General features: G+C 36.9%; 1 protein-coding gene across 1 annotated transcript; it reads right to left on the bottom strand.

Moving 5' to 3' along the window:
- Positions 1-28: 28 nt before the first annotated feature.
- Positions 29-16,372, bottom strand: srms (src-related kinase lacking C-terminal regulatory tyrosine and N-terminal myristylation sites). The gene is made up of 8 exons (XM_088937506.1): positions 12,080-16,372; positions 8,554-8,675; positions 7,484-7,650; positions 5,859-6,006; positions 3,811-3,969; positions 3,216-3,397; positions 2,475-2,631; positions 29-1,951 (listed from the first exon to the last, which is right to left on the bottom strand). The coding sequence occupies exons 1-8, from the start codon at positions 12,421-12,423 to the stop codon at positions 1,752-1,754; spliced, it is 1,479 nt and encodes a 492-aa protein (XP_088793632.1). The 5' UTR covers positions 12,424-16,372; the 3' UTR covers positions 29-1,751.
- Positions 16,373-19,870: the final 3,498 nt, after the last annotated feature.

Here is a 19,870-nt window from a genome sequence, read left to right as displayed (position 1 = left end):
TTTTAATAAACTGTAATCCAAAATTGTATTTCTTTATGGACAACTGAATTTAATGAACATTTTTACAAAAACAGCTTTTAAATCCCCCCCCAAATCAAGTCAAAGGTGAAGCTTTAATTGTTAATGTACAATCTTGTAATAAAGTACTTGCACAGTCCTATTAAAAAAAATACGCCATCATCACAAGTATTTTCATCATAATATAAATACTGCCTGTATTGCACTAAATTACTGGATTATTCTTCATGTCTGGGAAAAATACAAACAAGCAGCTAAGTAATTAGTGATACAGACATGCTCAGTCACAAAGTTCTTATTTTTTTCAAATAAAAAATATGCATTACCATTTTTAAGTAGTAATGTATTTCCTGAGAGATAAAGAACAAACCATACAAAACACTCATTTGGCTTTTTCATTCATTTTGTTTTCCATTTATATTAATGTGTACACTGCATGGAGTTTGTATGTTCTCCTCGAGTTCACATAGGTTTCCTTTGAACGGTCTGTTTTCTCCAGCTGTCCAAAAACATACTGGTGGGTTAATTGGCTTCTGGGAAACTTGGCCCTAGTGCAAGTGTGTGTCTGTGTCTGTGTCTGTGTCTGTCCCATCTAGGGAGCTCTCTGCCTTCTACGTGTTGCTTGCCCGGACAGGCTCTGGCTTCTCTGCTTTCCCTTCACCATAATAGAGGGAGAGTGGCTTGAGTAAGTTATAATAATTGCTCCCAGTCCATACCTTACCAACAAGTTTGGATTTTGTCTTCTCAACCAGTCTAACCCAAGCTTCGTCATTGCCTGTGTGGTTAATTAACGTCACAGATTAACGTCACAGAAACTTTGCCGATATAAAAATTGTAACAATGAAATTCCACCATACACATTTCCACTCTGTTTTGTGCTCCATAGCACAACTTCATTAAATTCTGTAGCAGTGCTGTTTTGAATTTGTCACACAAAATACTTAAATAATTATTCCAGATACATGGAAAGGGCCTATTTAAATTAAATGTTGTGACCTTTTAAAAATAAGTTCAATTGCACACTAAGAGGTTTCAAAGTGTTCAGAATGTTCACATTTCATAAATAACAGTTAAATCTGTTCACATTACAGAAATCACACCTTGGGAATTAATAGCCTATAGGCATGGGATAAACTGATTTTTATCTGCACTAGCTGGTAAAGTTAAAATAGTTCAATTAAAATAAATGATATAAAGTACTAAAGAAGTACATTGGAGCTCAAGGAAATGCCAAGAAATTACGTTAGGCACGTTCTACAAAGCCCAATGTGTAATAAAGTACTGAATGTGTTGTTTGTCCAGTGAGAACATTTTCCTTCTGTTTCATGCCACTGGTTTCTATTGATAGATATTTTGAAGAGTCAGTAAAAAAAAATCAGTACAATATTTTCTCAAGGAAATAATGGTTTCTCCTGGTGTTAAAAAAAAAACAAACAAGAGGTGGAAACCTTCTACCTTACATTTTCCTGCATATTTGAGAAGAGCCGGTTCCTGGGCTAGCGAGAATGTTGAATTAGAATACACCATAGCGGTATGACATAATGGCTCTGGTCGCAGTTTTCTTTCTCATCCTTACAGAGCAGACCATGTGACAGCTTTTATGATTTAAACTCACCGGATCCTTTTTAGGTATGAAAATCATTATACATATCTCTTCATAAAAAAAAGTATAAATCTGCAAATTTTCAGCCCAGTCCCCTGGTCTTTATGTTACCCCAACAGTCTTCTACTCTTTAGACTTCTATAGTCTTGATGTTCATTTTGGTGTAGATGGTGTCAAGTTGGCTTCGTAAGGCATGGAAAGACGGCCTGTTTGTGCTCACTTTATTCCAGCAGCTTAACATTATTTTGTAAATTGTCTGGCTGCATCTTGCAGGACAAGGGAGCCTATAGCCTTTACCCAGAGCTTCCAAAACGTCCCGGTTACTCATGCCTGTGGAAAGACAGGAAAGCAACATGAAGGAATGGTTTCGTGGTGCATTAGAAAAGATGAGGTCTCTAGCGTGAATGTAGCATTTTTTTTGACAGATTTAGACCATGCACTTCTAAGTGCACAGATCAAACAGGCACTGCACCTATTACACCACAAGACTGGTCCTGTTTAGACATGGTAACTGTCAGAACTAACTCAATGAGATCTGTTTCACAGAGTAAGCAGCAGGCAAAGGAACACAACTGAAGGACACCCCTTGCTGCATTATCTCAGGGAATGCTTAGAAAAGAAACCCAGTTAACTGCTGAATTAGCCCATGAGAGACTATATATTTAATTTGTTTGCCTGTTTCCAATATTCTGTAAACAGTATGTACACCTAAACCTATATAATACTTGTGTGAATGCACTTAGATTCTACACACCCTATATCTGAAACATTAGGTATTAGAGAAAGCATCAGAGTGTGGTAAAAAGTTTGTGTTCATGTGCGATTTCTGAGGATCTGGAAGACTTGTACACACCATCGTAAGGCAGCTTTCCATGGGTGATCATCTCATACAGCAGGATACCAAAAGACCACACGTCAGATTTAGGAGAAAACTGCTGGTGAACAGCAGCCTCTGGGGCCGTCCATCTCACTGGGATTTGCATACTTTTGTTTGAAATGTAGACATTATCCTGTAGGAAACCGAGATGCCCAGACAGGCAACATGCTTCACTGGAGATAAAGCAGGGCTTCTGATACACAGGACTATATATATTTTTTAGATTCTATGTTACAGCTTTAGTACAATATTTAAGTTATAGCTGGGGTCAGTGTGGGAGAAAAGTGAAGTGAAAACACAAACAAAATCAATGCAGCAAAACAAAATCAATATCATTTAAAAAAATAAGCACTGCATTTAAAAAATGTTTTTTTCTGATAATGCTTGCTAGCTTTGATTTTTTTTAACTTCCCCTCCCAGGTCCTGACTTTTTTCTTGCACTTAGCTTTGGATTTCTACTAATAATTTGACAGAGTTACTAGAATTTAAACCGTGTTGCTATATACTGTAGTATAGCGGTGTATTTAAATAAATGAAAAAGGGTATTTACCAATATTTTAATATTATTGTTGATCCCTGACATTTCCTCCTTTCTATTAGAATCTCAGTTCTGCAATAGTTTATAGAAATTCTTTAGCTGAAAAGTCATGGTTTGGTGACAAAGCACATGAAGTGAAATCAAATGAAAGAGAAATCTTTGGGGTGCATTCATGTTACCTTAATGATACGAGCAAGCCCAAAATCAGCAACTTTGCACACCAGGTCGTCCCCCACAAGAATGTTTCGTGCTGCAAGGTCTCTGTGGACAATGTTCCGGTCCTCCAGGTACGCCATTCCTTCAGCCACCTGGCTAGCCATGTAAACCAGGTGAGCCGAGGACAGTCTGTGTCCCTCGGGTGCTGGGAATAAGGGAAAAAAACAAAACCAGTATGAAACAGGCAATACAAAGGACAAAGAATTACAATTAAAATGTGCTATTTGGAGAGAATGATATAAAAATTCAAGAACATTACTGTAATATGGATAATTTCACTGTACTTTTAACACAACATAATAGAATTGCTTCCATCTTTTTTATAGATCAGTTGTTAAAATACTATAGAAAGACCATTTTCAAACTCCACACTTACAGCAGAAAGCAGGTTTCAAACATCTACACAATTACAGCATATGCTGGTATTTTTTAACTCTTTTTTTTAGTTTTAGTTTGACAACTGAGATTTCCGCAATCCCGCGGCTATTTATTTAGGTAACTTTGTGTATTTCTGACTGTTTCTGTATGAGCTCATTTTCTGAGCCCTCATTTACTCACTGGTCAGGTAGTTCTTCAGGTTGCCCCTCGTCATGAGCTCAGTGATGATGTAGACAGGCTCACCCTTGGAGCAGATCGCAACCAGCTGGATCAGTTTGGGGTGGTGGAGGCTCTTCAGTGCTTGAACCTCCTTCACAAACTCATCCTGTTTCATATCCTCTGCAGAGAACGCAGAACAAAGAAAGTGCACTTTTGTACATTTTAATCGTGTCAACCTGAAATGCAATCATTACTTTATCAAGACCAAATCAAAGAGGGTGGAAAATGAGTGGGATCATCACCAATTAGCAAGCTTCAATTCACATGCACTCAGCTATTTGTATTTTTTATACTGAGTGTGATTCTTCAAAAAATATTGCCTACACTAGCCATTTGATGACAGGAAATCACCATGGTTAGGGGATCTAGAGAAGTCTAACCGTGCCCAACAACTACTGCTCCTCTCTTGACATTCACCAAAAAACACACCTCAGACATTGGATTTTCTCAACATCATGACTTTAATTGTGTGTCCCCAGGTTACGTTTATCTTTATCTAAAGTCTGGGATTGTAGGATTTTGTCTTCTTGGGTGAAATGAAGACATGCAAGCTTGTTTCACATTACAGACTCACACCTGTCTCCTGGGGACTGTACAAAGCCACCATTCCAGAAAGGTCTCCCGACTTTTTGGAGACATCAGTATGAAAAAGTATTTCAGCGATGTATCTTGTGCATCTGACATTTAAGAGGCTTTGGTACAGTGTGTGTCTGGTTTTGATGAGATGATGTTCAATCTTCACTACATTATTATACCAAAATAACAAACAGAAATTAAATGAACAAAATGAAATGACTTCTACTCTGTATATCATGAACCTCTTGCAAGGGTGAAGAAGGAGTGGGAGGTAGCTTATGAGATTAACCAAAAGAGTTGTCGCTGAACTGAGCCAAACATACCTCTGTACATCTGTCACACTGAATCCTTGCACTGTATAAATTATAAATCTGACTCAGTGAAAGTTGGTAATAGACTAGTTTTTACTGAAGACATTATTAAGTGAAACACTAAAAGAGGAACAAATTGCATCTCATAGCACACATATCTGGGAAACTTCCTTAAAACTACACTGACATCATATTTTCCTTAAAATAACTACACTCAAAACACATTTTTCATAGATTACTACCAGAAGTACAATGTTCAGAAAATGTTGTTTTACAAGCTTTAAAATATACTGTAACCTTTCTGCAAGTGTGTAGGTTACGTAACAAGGAAGAAAAACAAAAATGAGAAAGATATAAATTAACACTTATCAACGTATACGTATCAATGTATGTGTAATGAGTTACCCAATTCCAAGTGGTAATTTAGCAGAAAAAACCTGCTGACGAGAAGGATTTGAAACCACATTGCACAAAATCAGAGATCATAGTCAATGTTGCACTATTATTCCCAGCAACAAGTTTTACAGAGGTACTTCCCGTAATAACACATACTAATTCCTTCCAGCAGAGATTTTATTGCAGTAATCAAGTAAGGGCCAACCTATCGTGTATTATGTGCAGTTTCCTGAGATATTACCATAACCTTTTAGACTGTGCTCTGCTGTTCATCTTCATGTCTGACTCGTCTGACATGTCTGATTCATGTGGGTCGGGTAACAAACAAATAGGGAATTGGAACAATAGGTTTATTCCATGTTGAAAAGAGAAGAAAGAAAACTCCACAGCCAAAATGTTTTGTTTTCTTCTCTTTTCAGCATGGAATAAACCTATTACTTGTTCCTTGGCAGCCTGCGCATGCTGACACAGCTACCCACCTGAAATAGGGAATTGGTTAGACTGACAGCCTTACCCCATGTATCTAAAACTGAAAAGTCCCAGGCCGGAGACAGACAGTTAAACAATGACAAAGTTATTTTCACCGTGAGTACTTTTTACATTTATATCAATATGGATGTATTAATCCTTTTAAAAAGGCAAAAAAGTTGGACTTTTTTCTGTAACTATATGAATTACAGTGGGGGTGACAGACATCTCCACATTTCTCCCACATTAAGAGCTCACCTTGTTTTAATATTTTAATAGCCACCTTTTGTTTTTTTGGTGTCCAGATTCCTTGCCACACCTCTCCAAAGTGGCCTTCCCCAAGCTTCCTCTGGAGCACAAACTCTTCCCGAGGTTTTTCCCAGGAGTCCGCATTTAAATGCTCCCTCTGTAGAAACAATGTACATGAAGACAGAGCACTGCAAGTAAGCATCAACAGAAGTTCTTATTTTACCAAGCATCTGTTGAAATAAATCAGATTGAGGCACAAATACAAACTCTCCAGGTGGATTCCCTCACAATTAGAACCCTGAAGCTTTCTTACATAGATTCAAGTTTTTTTTTTCTTTCCCCAATACAAAGAAGAATGTGTGTTAGCCATTCAAACATATTCATCACAGCCTTGCTGGGCTTTATTATTGTGATTGACAAGCGATAACAGACATGCTGCTGTAGTTCAGCCACACTCATGCACAATGGGTTTAAAAAGATCTGATCATGTCACACAGTTCATTAACTGTGAAATTAGTAGTCAGATTTTAAGTGAGTCACCAGTCGACCAGCTATTCTGCCATTGTGCAGTTGGATTGTATAAAAGATATTTGCAAGATTTCTATGTCTTCAGTTTTCTACCCTTTAGACTGGTACTGGTTACTTTCAGTTTTCATTCTTATTACATTTGCATTGCTGTTTTGTGTATGTGGACAGTCTTCACAAAGTTTACAAAGTACAGCAGAGGTTTATTAAAGTGATATGTCTCAGAGACACAGAATAAAATGAATTAGTGAGTACATCAAAGGCTTAAGGTTAAATACAGTATACATGACACTTTGTATGTAAAATGCCATATTTTTATCAGTGTAGTGCCTTTACAGCAAACACAAAGTGTAAAATTAAAATGATAATCAGTGGTGTGGACATCAATGGATTAACACATGAAATTATCTCACAACAAAGCTCCTTTCTTTCAAAGTAGAAGAAAAAGCGATTGAAACAATGGCCAAAGTGTTATAAGGTAATTTACTCACTCCACATCCAGAACACTGGCAGGAATTGAAGAAAAAACACTGAACTACAGCAAGTGGCAACCGTTTTAATGATTCAGTTCTCTTGTTGTTATTTACAGTATTTCAGCACAAACTAGCTGTAGCACTGGTGTTATGTTAAATGCATTCATACATAAAGTAGGAAAAACTGATAAGGCACTTAGTAAATAGCTTTATGATTTAAATTAAAAAATAACTATTTGTACAACTTAACACAATGTTATCGTGGTTGTGAGCTACCAGTCCAAGTAAGATACCAATTCATAATAATAAAATATTTTCAACAGTTATTTGCTTGCCAACAGTTTTATTTTGCTTGCATGTGAACTTAGTAACTCAAAACATTGAAATTCATAAACAGTATCAAATCCGGAGTAATATAAAATGCTTAGTCAAGTATCGCTTTTAAAGAGCAACTTCACTTAAAGGCTTCATAACAAGACATGAAGATTAACAACATACAGTATCAATTCTTCCATTTGTGTGATAATGACAGTTTTCTCTACATTGTTAATGTAAATGTTAGGAATGTATCAATTAAAATGGGCTGCAAAGCTCTCAAAATATATCTTTGCTGTAGTAATCAGTGAATGTACATACCTGTTGCACACAAGCTTGTGTAAAAGGCACTCCTAAACTCTTACAGTTGGCCTGGTAGTGGCAGATCAGCTCCTCTAGAGTAGCAAACTGCTTTTTGTTAGAAACATAGTATGCACCATACGATGAGCGATACACTCGGAAATGCTGCACTTTTCCCTCATTCCGAGCTGCAGAAAGGAAGACACAGCACTTAGTTCAATTCTCATTTCTAGTTTATTTTCATTTCAATTCACCTCTCCATGCTGTTCTGATTGAAAAAGCATGGTGTTACTGCTGCCTTTTGAGAATGTGAAAACTGTTGTATGCTGTCAGGTAATTTGGTTTCAGTTTAACTGTGCAATGTGAATCCGTTTTTTCTGGTAACATAACAGAGCTTAATTCATGTTTCCAGGTGGAGCACTTTACAACCGCTAATGTATAGTAATATATAGTCTAACCACTTATGTATAGTCTCACTATTTGTTTTGTGAGAGCAAAATCATTAAATTCAATTATTCTCACCTGACAGGTATTTATTTCTCTTTATTCTCTTATTTATTCATTTCCCAAGAAAGCAGCATTTACAGAAATATGGGACATTTCCAGTATTGAATACCTAAGTCCCAGGTTTGTATAAGAGTAACAAGTACTCTTCTGCCATCTTATGGCTATGAACAGTTCTGTATGTGAGTAGAGTCAGTTTTGTTAAAACAGAGATGATAACCATGGGTTTTCTTCTAATCACATTTTTGTCTCAATAATAATCTGTTATTATTTGTGGAGTAGTATCCTATTTTCCAAAAATCAAATAATGTCTGGACATTGGGACAATCAAATGCCTCAAATAAAAATGTAACTATCTGAAATTTGCTGAAACCTCCTCTGTGAAAGGGCCTGTAAACCTACTGTATAGACTAATTAAGTCCTGCTATGATGTATGGTAACGGATCCCATCTTGGAATTATTCACTGTACTCTTTTCCCATATGAAGCTGATTTTAATCCAAATGGAAAGACTGAAAGCAACCATGCATTTTCCCCAAGCGTACAGCAGCTGTGTACTCCAAAAGAACATGGCAGGAAAAGGCTCACCCGATATAGAATATTCATCACTGTTACTCTCGCTGATCCGGACAAGGAAAGAGCCACTTTTATTTGGAGATGACAAAAGCAGCTTCTCTGCCTGCTGTCTGCTAATGTTCCCATAATACCACCTGAAAGAAGACACGCCCACCAACACACACAGCCGGGTTACACTTCGTCACATAGGGCCATTCAGCACAATTTCTGGAAACCTATGAGATAAACACAGCTAATTTCAAGGTGATTTCTGAAAAGCAAATGGAAACAAAAGTATTCACTTTAAAAGTATTTTAAAGTTAAAAGTATTTACTTTTAACGGTAAATATGAAACACTGATCTGGTAATTACACCTAAAAATATGTGTATTTCAACAAAGGTCAGAAGAGCAACAGTTTCTATACCAAGCAATACAAAAGCAAACAGAATGTTGCTATGTAATTATAACTGTAGAATTTAATTCAAGCGATGTTATGTTGAAATTCGACAGTTCCCCAACAAGACCTCATCTAGAGCATTGTCCACAGGGCTGGTCAAGATGTTACAAAATAACATTGCTACTCTGGAATCAGTCCAAAGAACAGCAACCAGAAAAGTTCAACAGAATGTCCTACTCTAACAGGGAAAAAGAACCTTATCTTGGTCTCCAACACACAAGCCAGAGTACATAAGCGGAAACTGCAGGGAACTGCATTTAACACTGAGAACAGGACTCTCTCCTTCACACAAAGGCACGTGGGAGTCAGGAATAAGCTTTCTAGGCATGTTGTTGAAGCTGTCGCCCTGGCTTCTTTCCAGAGAAAAGCTGGGTGAGATCTTCAGATCAATCAACTACTAGCAACCAAATGAGCTGAATGTGCAAATGGCCTCCTTTTGCTTGTACTTTTCTTATGTTCTTATGCTGTAATTGCCTTTGGCTAATAGATAGCATTTATTAAAATTGGTACAATGGGTTTGTTTCACCCACAGGCAGAGTGTAATTCACACTGTGTGGCTCTTCAAACATTATCTCTAGTGGAAATATGCATGAACAAGTTGCCAAGGAATGATCTGTTAGGAGTACAACTTTCAAGTGGTTAAAAGTTATTAAATAATTCTTAAAACTGAACTTTGGCATCCAACCTTAAAAATGCCTGCAATTGACAATACAGCTAAATATGTTGTGATGACTTGAGAGTCGGTTGCTGGTATTGACTTACACATAGCACTTATAATGATGCTGTGTTCTGTAAACACAAGACTTAAAGTTTAGAGTGCAAAGCCTTTCTTGAAATGTGACTGGCTGGGAGGAATCCCTATTAATACAGAATAGACTCTCAGAGAGGAGGATATCAAAACTAACTCCCTCATTTTCTCTGTAAACATAATAAAGAAGAACTTAACTCTAACATTAAATCTAACTAATTACTTACATAGCAGCCAGGGGGAGTATAACTCTGAATGTTTGTGTAGCCAGTGTAAGTCATTTAACAGCTTAAGTAAAATGCTGCCACATATAATTTTGACATGAGATCAGGCCTGATTGTGTGTTATCCACATTGTTTTAGTTAACGGGGAAGATTTTCATTCACAGTTAAATGAGCAAAAACCTTAAAAAGTGCCTTGAAATTATGCATCTAGTCTTTTTCTAGGTTTACCACAAGGCAAGTGCTCTAGTGTATGTTTTCTCCAAAAACATTTTGCTTTCATCCAGACAGTGAAGCTTCCTCTTACAATTGATAAACAAGTTATCGAGGACTCTTTAGAAATACAGTGTATAGAATAATTCTCTTCAACAAAATCCTGCATATCTAGCCCTAAGAGCTGAGCCTAAGAACATCTCCCAGCTTTTAGGTACAAAAATGTAACAGTGTCGAGATAAGACAGACACCTCATTCTTTATTCCAGAGTGTGACATGTACTTGAACTCAGAACATCAGAATAGCATTACAGTGACACATTATTGTTCTGTAGGTATTTGGCAGAGCTCCATGAAATTAAAGAGGTTTCACTGAAACTCTGAATTTGCAGTGTTTCCATTTAAAGGTCCCAAACAATATAAGACTACGCAGTCGTTAAAGGCATGTTTACCAATAAAATTGATTAATAATGTTTAGTTTCAAATCAAATAAAACAAAAATGGTTACAAGTTACTGTACATGATGGCTGTTTTGTGGAGTGTGGATTTGGAGCTACTGAGTTTTAAACACAGTTGTGTTTCTTCTCTTAAAATCAGATATAATTGATTTTTTTTTATAATTGTTTTATAATTGTCTCAGAAAGAGTTTCAAGATTTGTAGACCTCTCAGTTTAAAGTCTGGTGCACTTGAGTATACACAATAAACCTCCCCAATATTCATCAAAGTGTGCCCTAATTGTGGAGTTCAGTTTCACAGAGGCCATAAGTGAATTTCAAGGCTTTACTTTTTTATTTTCCAAGTAAATCCAGCATCAGCATAAACTTCAAGGGCTGTAACACTGCTGCTTGTACTCAGTATTTGCACTGACTAAAAAGGTTTGTTTTATTCGTTAGTTCTTATCGTTTCTAAGAAAAAAAATGAACCTAACAAACTGCATGTTGTTGGTGCTACGTGCCAACTGGATTAATTAAATGTTAAATATGGTTCTATGATTGCAATACAATTCCAAATTGTGTAGTTAAGTTTAGTTCATCAATTGTGGTCATTAAGACTGAAAGTAACAGTTTAGCCTAACATGAACTTAAACCAGTGGTTTTAACAGGTCATATTGATCTTTAATACTGGACCGCCTACAGCTAATCTAGATAAGCAAGTCTAAGACTATTATTATTCAGGTTATGTGAAACTACTGTAGTTCCTGGCATATTTCCCACTTTGTTTTGGAGGGGTTACTTGATATCACAGAATTTTCCAGTCTGCAATGAAACAGACTTTTGTAGACACTACTGCACCTATTAATATACAGTACCTGGACTTCATTGGGTAGGAAGCTCACAAGCATAAAAATATTAGAAAGGTGAAGTAATCGTCATCATCATCTCTGTGATTCAAAAGGAGAGTTATGCATGTTGTCATGGTCATAGCACTGTTTCTCTTTGCTCTTATTTTGTGTTGCTCAAGTGAATCATGAAACCATGATGGTTCTAGAGACTCTGCAAGACTTGTCAAGGAGATACATGATAAGTCCTAAAGCCATGATAACTGACCCCAAATCATTTCATTAACACAATCAGCAGTTTCCTTTGGAATAATAATATATATATCTTAATATATATATATCTTTTTAGTTGTACCAGGAATATTTAATGTAATAATAATATTAATGATATATGGAGATAATATCTGAAAAGCAATAGATGGTTGCATGTTTATCAGTTCAATAAAACTTCATGCGTGCGTACTTGATTCATAGTTGCATGTTCATTTGTCAACGAATCAGTTACAGAAACTTTTAAATTACAGTCGACACATCATTAGTAAATAATCGGCTCTTGCAAAAGTTTTTTTTAAAAAAAAAACAAGCAAAAAGTAAATTAACAAGAAGACACATAACAGTCAAGGCGACAAGGTGCGCTCACCGGTGATTTGTAAATTCATCTCGAATCACAGTCACGTAGTTGGCCGGCACTAACCCAGACTCCAAAGACCCAGAGAGTTTTTGGGCGAATACGTAATCTCCAAGCTTTTCGATGACAGATAATTTATCCCCTTCTTTCACGCTGAGTTCCTCCTCGCTCCTGGCTTCGAAATCATACAGAGCCTCGTAGAACTGGGCTGGCTTCTCTTTCGGCAATGGTATCTTGACATCACCTGAGACGGTGCGGATTTCGGCCGGGCGGCTCACCGGATAATGAAATTCGGGCCAGATCCGGTCCCAAAAAACCCTGAAACACGGCATGCATTTTCTACAACAGTTCTCCATCCCGAATATAGCGCAGTCACCTCGGGCGAAGACGAAGGGACTGAAATACGTCTGCCGAGAGAAAGCAAACAGATTTTATCAGAACATTCTCATCATCACGAGTAATTGCCGAAACATGGCTAAAGTGTGTTTTCTCTGGGACTGCACTTGCCCGGGCTGCAGATCAGGCTCAACCTGTTTTGGTGAGAGATGGAAACTGAGGTCTTGGTGAATGCGGAAGCGACCGCTTGGGGACTCGTCTGCTTAAAAAAAAAGGTAAAGAAATAATGGGAAATTTGGATAACTGAGATGTCGGCGGTAACCATCTATATTTATTAACGAACTATAGACGAAAAATTATTATTCATGTCATTCGATATTAGCTATATACTGTATAAATGTTGTGGCTGCAACTTTCATTGTGCAATTTAAGGGTTTTGGGGGGAATGTATTTGGTTATATGGTTACCGTGCACGCCAACGCAGATACTGTGGAATATTTTAAAACAATCGCACATATCTAGATGTCCATAGCATTATGATCTTCATTATTATTGTTAAAAGGCTGACTTGAAACTGCTAAGGCGGAAATTGGAGGCATTCGATAACGCTATTTGCACTCCGAAAGTGGAGAGCTAATTCAGTGACCCAGATAAAATGATCTCACGTGTCACAAAACAAAACAAGGGCGTGAGAAGTAATGGAACAAATCTCACCTTGTTCCAGAAATACCCAAGAACGGATGTAGTTCACGGGTCTTTTTTCTTTGTATTAATACGACAGGCATATCGTTCAGACAGAAAAGGCAGACCGCACAAATGTATTTTAGCCTACTGTTGTGAACGCGTTAAGAGCCTAGAAAAGTGAAGAAGCAACTGAATTGTTAAAATTTCTCTCGAACCTCTCATTTTCCTTCTTAGCTAGGAGCACAGCAGGGTATCCTGCCTACTGTAACATCTCCTCACATTAAGACATTTACCTGTTGAGACGGCAGATTTATGTCTGGTTGTGGATTTTTATTTTTCTTACGAGAAGACGAATTAAAATAATTGTCTACTCAGACGTATGAGATACACTATGTCGAGGTTAACGTTATCCAAACAGAGAAGTACTGAAGCTTTGAGTTTACAGTATTTGACAAAAGTCTCCTAAAATCCCCTTCCTTCACAGAAGTATTTCCTAACGTCTCCACTAGATGTCAAGGTATTGTTTTATAATTTTTATGAGCTTCTTTTTTTTTTGTGTGCTGTAAAATGCACAAACAAGCAGTGATAGCACTAAACCAAATACTATCAGAAGAACATCTTCTAGAAATGTACTAGGCAACCCAAACATTGAGCATTTAACAGTTTTATAGAGCACTTCAGTCAAAACGTGAACAGTCACAAATTCTGCATGGGCTTCAATATTTCGTTTCAGCAGAAGGAGAGACTCAGTCTCACTCCTAAGGAGTCATGGGATAGCTTCTGGACTGGAACTCGCTCGGTGTGCAATTTGTGTAGTCTCCCCTGTGTTCCTGTGGGAATTTACCAGGTGTTATGGCTTCCTCCCTCCTTTCAAAAACATGCTGGTTAGTGTATGCTGGTTTCTCTAAATCCCTCCTGTGTATGCGCTCATGTGCATGGTGACGCATAGGCTAGCACTCTTGTCTCACCGCACTGGGGACCTGGGGTATTATCTGTGTGGAGTTTGTATGTTCTTCCAGTATTCATGTAGGTATCCTTGCAGTGCTCCGGTTTCCTCCCCCCAGTCCAAAGACATACTGGCAGGTTAATTGGCTTCTGTGCAAATTGGCCCTGGTGCATGTGTCTATGACTGCTCTGTGATGGACTGGCATTCTGTCCAGGGTGTATCCTGCCTTGCTCCTGTTGTTGGCCAGTATAGGCTCTGGCTCCTCCGTGACCATGTATTGGATAAAGCAGTTAGTGCAGGGGTGGATGGGTGTGTCCATGCGTGTAGACTAAACAAAATTATTTTGAGAAGATTATTTCACACAAGGCCTTGTGATTAATAGATGACCTCTGAAAACATGCTCTCTACTCAACACAGTTCTATTTTTACATGAAACTGTTTTGTTTTTGTAAATAAATGTTTAGGTTAATGTAAATTATAAAGCAGTTGCAATTATGTAAACTGTTACATCCATGTAGCTGCTAAAATGCACATTAAAGGCATACAAGTTTGACTTTCAGTGAGGATGTCAGTTTTATTTTTATGGTTGTTGTGTATGGGAATGTTTGCATTCTGTGTTTGATCTGTTTTGAAAATAAAAATGTGTTCACAAAATACATTTTATGCATTTAATGTTTTTTTAGTTGGTTAATACAGAACTCTTTGTTGAAAAATCCTGCTTCATACATTTTAGAATATTGTTAATTAACTAATAATGTTAATAAACAAAACTGCTGTAACTATGTGCAGTATAGTTTGTTTTACAGTACTGTAGGTTTATGAAAAAGGTTTTCAGAACTAAACATCTGGATTAACATAGAGTTTGATTGTAAATAAAACACTGAGAAGCATTCAAATGCAACAGATGCTTCTGGTTCCAATACTACTTTGTTGTGTGTTGCTTCTCTGTATATTTGCCTTAAGTGAGTAGAATAAAGAAGTTAAATTGAAAGGAAAAGAAGATACATTTCTAAAATATTTGTAAATCTAAAAATCAATACAACCAAGATGCATATATTTGGATGTCAAATTCAGATTATCACGGAGCAGGGATAGCAAGAAGTTGCACTTGGCTAACTTGCAGGAGTAAAGAAGGCATGGAATATGTGAATGCATGTATTTATGTGAACATCAAGAACATCATTATTTCATTAACATAATTGTGAGAGATGATTAATTCTCACAGATCGAACACTGATGCTCAACAGCTAAGGGTTCACACTCCTCCCACCAGCAGTCCATCAGCACACACGGGCTTTCCTCCAGTAAACCACAAAGCATGAGTGTTGTGCTGCAGCTGGACAGTGCACCGCAGCTGTTGAAATGCCAAGCTGAGATCCAAGCGCGGGAATCCGTTTTCTCCGTGAGGTCGCAGCGCTATCTGTGGTAGCTCAATGTCAGAGCACCGTTCCAGTGGTGCTTCAGAGAATAAACAGGGTGTGCATTTGCAGGTTTGATTAGCTGATTGCCTGCCTAGTTGGGGGAAGGGCACATTGACAGGTGGCCTGACTGTGTCCTAGCAGGCTTGGGAAAAATACGTGCACTCCTGGGAAAGCTGTGGTTTCCCGTAGCAACAGAAGGTTATGGTTGCTGCCAGCCAAAGCTTGACAGTGAGGAATTGGAGATTTGCTCACGCTCTGTGGATTCCTCTTGTTTTTGCAGTTTCAGCTCACATTCACCATCCCCCTTCATGATGTGTGTGCACTCCAGGTGACTGCGATAGCTCCCCAAACCCTACGTGCTTCGGTCAGCCATGCGTGCTGTCATACGGAAGTGATTGCTTGTTTCTGATCTGTTCTGGAGGCTGCTACCCTTTGGTATCCATTCAGCTCTTAAAAGCCTCAGGGTGGATCTTATCCCTTCTTAACTTAATTCATCTGTTAAAGTGGTCATGGTGAAAAAATGCTTTAAGCTCTGGCTATGACAATGATAAAGAAATATTGAAAACAGTAGAGTGGTGTTGTTTTTATTCAATTTCAGTGAGACTAGATTATCTCAGGCTTCTGCTGTACTTTGAGGGGAAAAAACTTACCCCCTTAAACAGGCTGCAGCATCATTGGGTTCTGAGACATCGTTTGGTTTAACTTCAGGCACTAACAGAAGAACTTCTAAGTGAAATCAATAAATGATAGATATCAAGAGCAAATGATGAGGAACAAATACTTATGCCTTAATTAAGGATGATTTCATAAATGATAAAGGTGTAACTAACAATGAAATGGAAGATTTATGTTTGATGTCTTTAGTAACATATAGCTGAGTCAAAAGAAAATAAATGGAGCCAACCTTAGGAAAACAAAAGAAAATTATTAATTATTCATATTTAAAATGTATACAGTATATATATATATGTGATAAGGGTAAAGTGCAATAGAGAAGTTAATAAAATCCTGTATCTCTAAACAATTGATTTTCAAATTTGTTTGCTAGAGCATGAATGGATTTTGTTGGGAATTCAGAATAAACATGAAACAGATGAAAGCAACTGAAACTGAAGCAATTAGAGACTGTTTTTTTCACATTTTATCAATTCTGTAGCAAAGGGGCTAATTTACAGAAAGAAATCAGGGAACTTGTAAAGGTGGTTGCAGCCATGCGTGTCTCAGAACAAACAGGCTTGTCTATAAAGAGACCACTAATCTGCCATTCTGTGATGAATGCAATACTTACCAGAAGAAAGCTGACATCTATAACATTCAATCACTGGCTTTCATCCCCAAGGGAGGATTTGAAAAAGCATTGAAATCTGAACCCCAAACACTCCCAAACAGACAATTCTTATTTTGTGAAGATAAGAAAGCAATACTTGTAAATAGGGAAGCATTTGTTCTATTTTACTTTCACCTTGAATGTGCCCTTGTGCAAAGAGTCTTCCTGTCCTCCAGCATTTTATGCTCCAAAAATATTCGAACGAATTAAAATAAACTATTAACATTACTATTGCAGTATTACATTTTAATCTTTTGGCACAGTGCTGCAAGAGACCAGGGAATCCCAACCCTTAAGTATCAAGAATTATTTTTTTGCACAGCTATCTTCTTTTTACTTCTAAGTTGGTTAACAATCAATTTTGGTAACTGTTCAAAGACAATACTGTATTTCACTATCCAGATCATTTTAATGTAAGAAACCTAAATCTTAAAACAAGGTAATATTTACTAAATCAGCAGCAGCTCTATCACCCTGCAATTCACAACTGGCAGCCCACTGAAGATAAGCAGATGTGAGCTGGCCAGTACCTGCTGGAAGAGGTGTTTGTGGGACCAGTAGGGGGCACTCACCCTGCAGTCTGTGTGAGTCCTAATGTCCCACTACAGTGATGGGGACAGTCTACTGTAAAAAAGCCACTGTCCTTCGGATGAGACATTAAACCAAGGTCTTGACTCTCCATGGTCAGTAAAACTCCCAGGGCTTTGTAATGATTAAGCAAAAAGAGTAGGAGTGTAACCCTGTTGTACTGGCTAAATTTCCTCCGTCTTGTACGAATCATGTCCTTCTAATAATCCTCATCTATTAACTGGCTTAATTACTCTCTTCTAATTCCCATTGATAGCTGATGATCATTGATCTTACTGGGGCACTTTGGCTGCTATCGAATCATCCAGGTGGGGGCTACACATTGGTGGTATAGAGGACTCCCCATTACCTGAAAAGGGCTATATATGTGGAAGGAATAATTGTATTATTATTATTATTATTATTATTATTAAATCGGCAGTGTAGAATGACAGTACAGTTAAAAAGTGGAACACAGGACACACTTTAATATGATCAAATATGACTTCTGCATCAGCCTAACTGTTCTTATAAAAGAGCAGTTTGCATGATGGGCTGTGCTTGCCAGAAAGGTTAATGTCTCATTTCTGGCATGCAATGTATTGCGGCTTCTCATGTAAAAAGTTTTAATTTTTTTTTGGTTAAAAACACACCCATTGATTCTTCTCACATTAATGAAATACTGTGGGGTCTTTTAAAAAAGTCAATTAAGCAATGTCAAAGATCTTAACTTAAAATGGAAATCAGCTTCTGCTTTGCTTGTTCCAACTGATAATTTAATAGTTTAAGACATAATTTTCAAAGGTGTGTCCACTCTATTGAAGTTTAAAATATCCCTTTTTATCTACTTGTACATCTTTGTGGTCGAATTATATTGTTTTATACTAATACATGCATTGCAAATGTATGTACCTGGTTGAATAAATAAAAAAAATTCAAAGAACTCTACATTAGGTTAAAACATCCACCTTGTCTTTAGTAACATTTTTAAGTAGCCACCTGGGAATTTACTGTAACACTCTACAAGTGAGTAAAATACAATCATTCTTCAAATCATCATGCATGTTAGATTTTTTTCTTTCGAAAGCTATGCAGTTTACATAGCTGCTAAGCCTTGTTTAGAAATAATCGGTTCAGTTTCATTTTTAAAACAAAAGACAAAGACAATAGACATGCAACACACAGAATTCTATAATAACCCTCTTGAATTAACATTTATTCATTATAGAATAATGCTGCAAAATTTGCAAGAGCATAATTCAGTTGAAACATGAAAAAGCTTACAAATGTTCCAAATGTATAATGTGAAATTAACAAACAAAAGCTATTATCATCTGCATGAAAATGGAAATGTATTTCCTTTGCTCTACTGCAATTGACTTCACCCGGTTTACTTGTTACCACAATCTGAGGTCACTCCCATTAAATGAATTACACATCGTGCATTTAATGAGCACTAATTTGTGTCTTCATTGTGATCTGTTTTGTTATGCTTCGGGACTTTGGTTTAAAATTATAGCTGGCCATGTACTGCAATGATACCTGATAAGTTAACAAACATCTTTGTGTTGGTAAGAAAGTCTGCACAGGCTAGTGACCAGTACAAAATGCTAGCTACTATTAGCTCAAATGTTAAGCTTTTTATATGTTAGCCTTTTTTATTTTTTAGTTTAGCCAAAGAATAATATTGCATCAGGATTAATCCATTTTGTAGAGAATGTTTTTGTAATTGAAATTCATGTTTATGACTGTATATAATAGAAAACTTTGGTTCCAATGTTAATTTTGTTTTGCATGAAATATTTATATAGAGGCTGCATTTGACATGTAGAGCTAATCCCTTCATTTAATAGCCTACTGGATAGGGCTTCTTAAATTTTAGGTAAAAACTATATACAAGCATGTGGAACAAAATATCAGCTGAGAACATGTTCTCTCTTGTTTATGGATAATGCATTTTGCAATCATTCAGTTAGAAACTTACCTGGTAGCCTTACAAAGGTTTTAAACAATACTAACAATATTTAACAGTTGTAGAAAACAGTAGTTTAACAGCAATTTATCCGGGCTGGGATTATCTTTAAACTTCATGCTTGCGCGGTGCTGTACATACTAATATTACCGTTTCGTAATAATATTTAACACGATTCAATGTTTTTTTCGCATAAATGAATATTACTATAGTAATTATAATTGACCAAACGGGAACCTGGAATGTTTAATCTTGTACCACAAGAGGGAGACAAAATATTACTGATAAAAGAAATGTATAACAACTACATTTATAGCGTTTATAGTAAACACGCCTGCTGCAATCCATTGATAATCATCCACACGGCTTCAGATTTTGCAGGAATATTGTAAATGTCAATGTACTTTTCACTGATTACTAGGCAATTAGTTCCTTTTTCATCTGTGCTAGTACTGATTGTCAGTAATGTCTAAATTGTAGCTTTAATACTTGCTATTAAATGCAAAAGAGATACATTTTTTGTATAATCTAAGGACTTTGCGCCCTTCAG

The sequence above is a fragment of the Atractosteus spatula genome, chromosome 19 (genome assembly GCF_055471065.1).
Source record: "Atractosteus spatula isolate fAtrSpa1 chromosome 19, fAtrSpa1.hap1, whole genome shotgun sequence".
Classification (NCBI taxonomy): Eukaryota; Metazoa; Chordata; class Actinopteri; order Semionotiformes; family Lepisosteidae; genus Atractosteus; species Atractosteus spatula.
The sequence above is the reverse complement of the archived record's forward strand: the minus strand, read 5'-3'. Positions and strand labels throughout refer to the sequence as shown.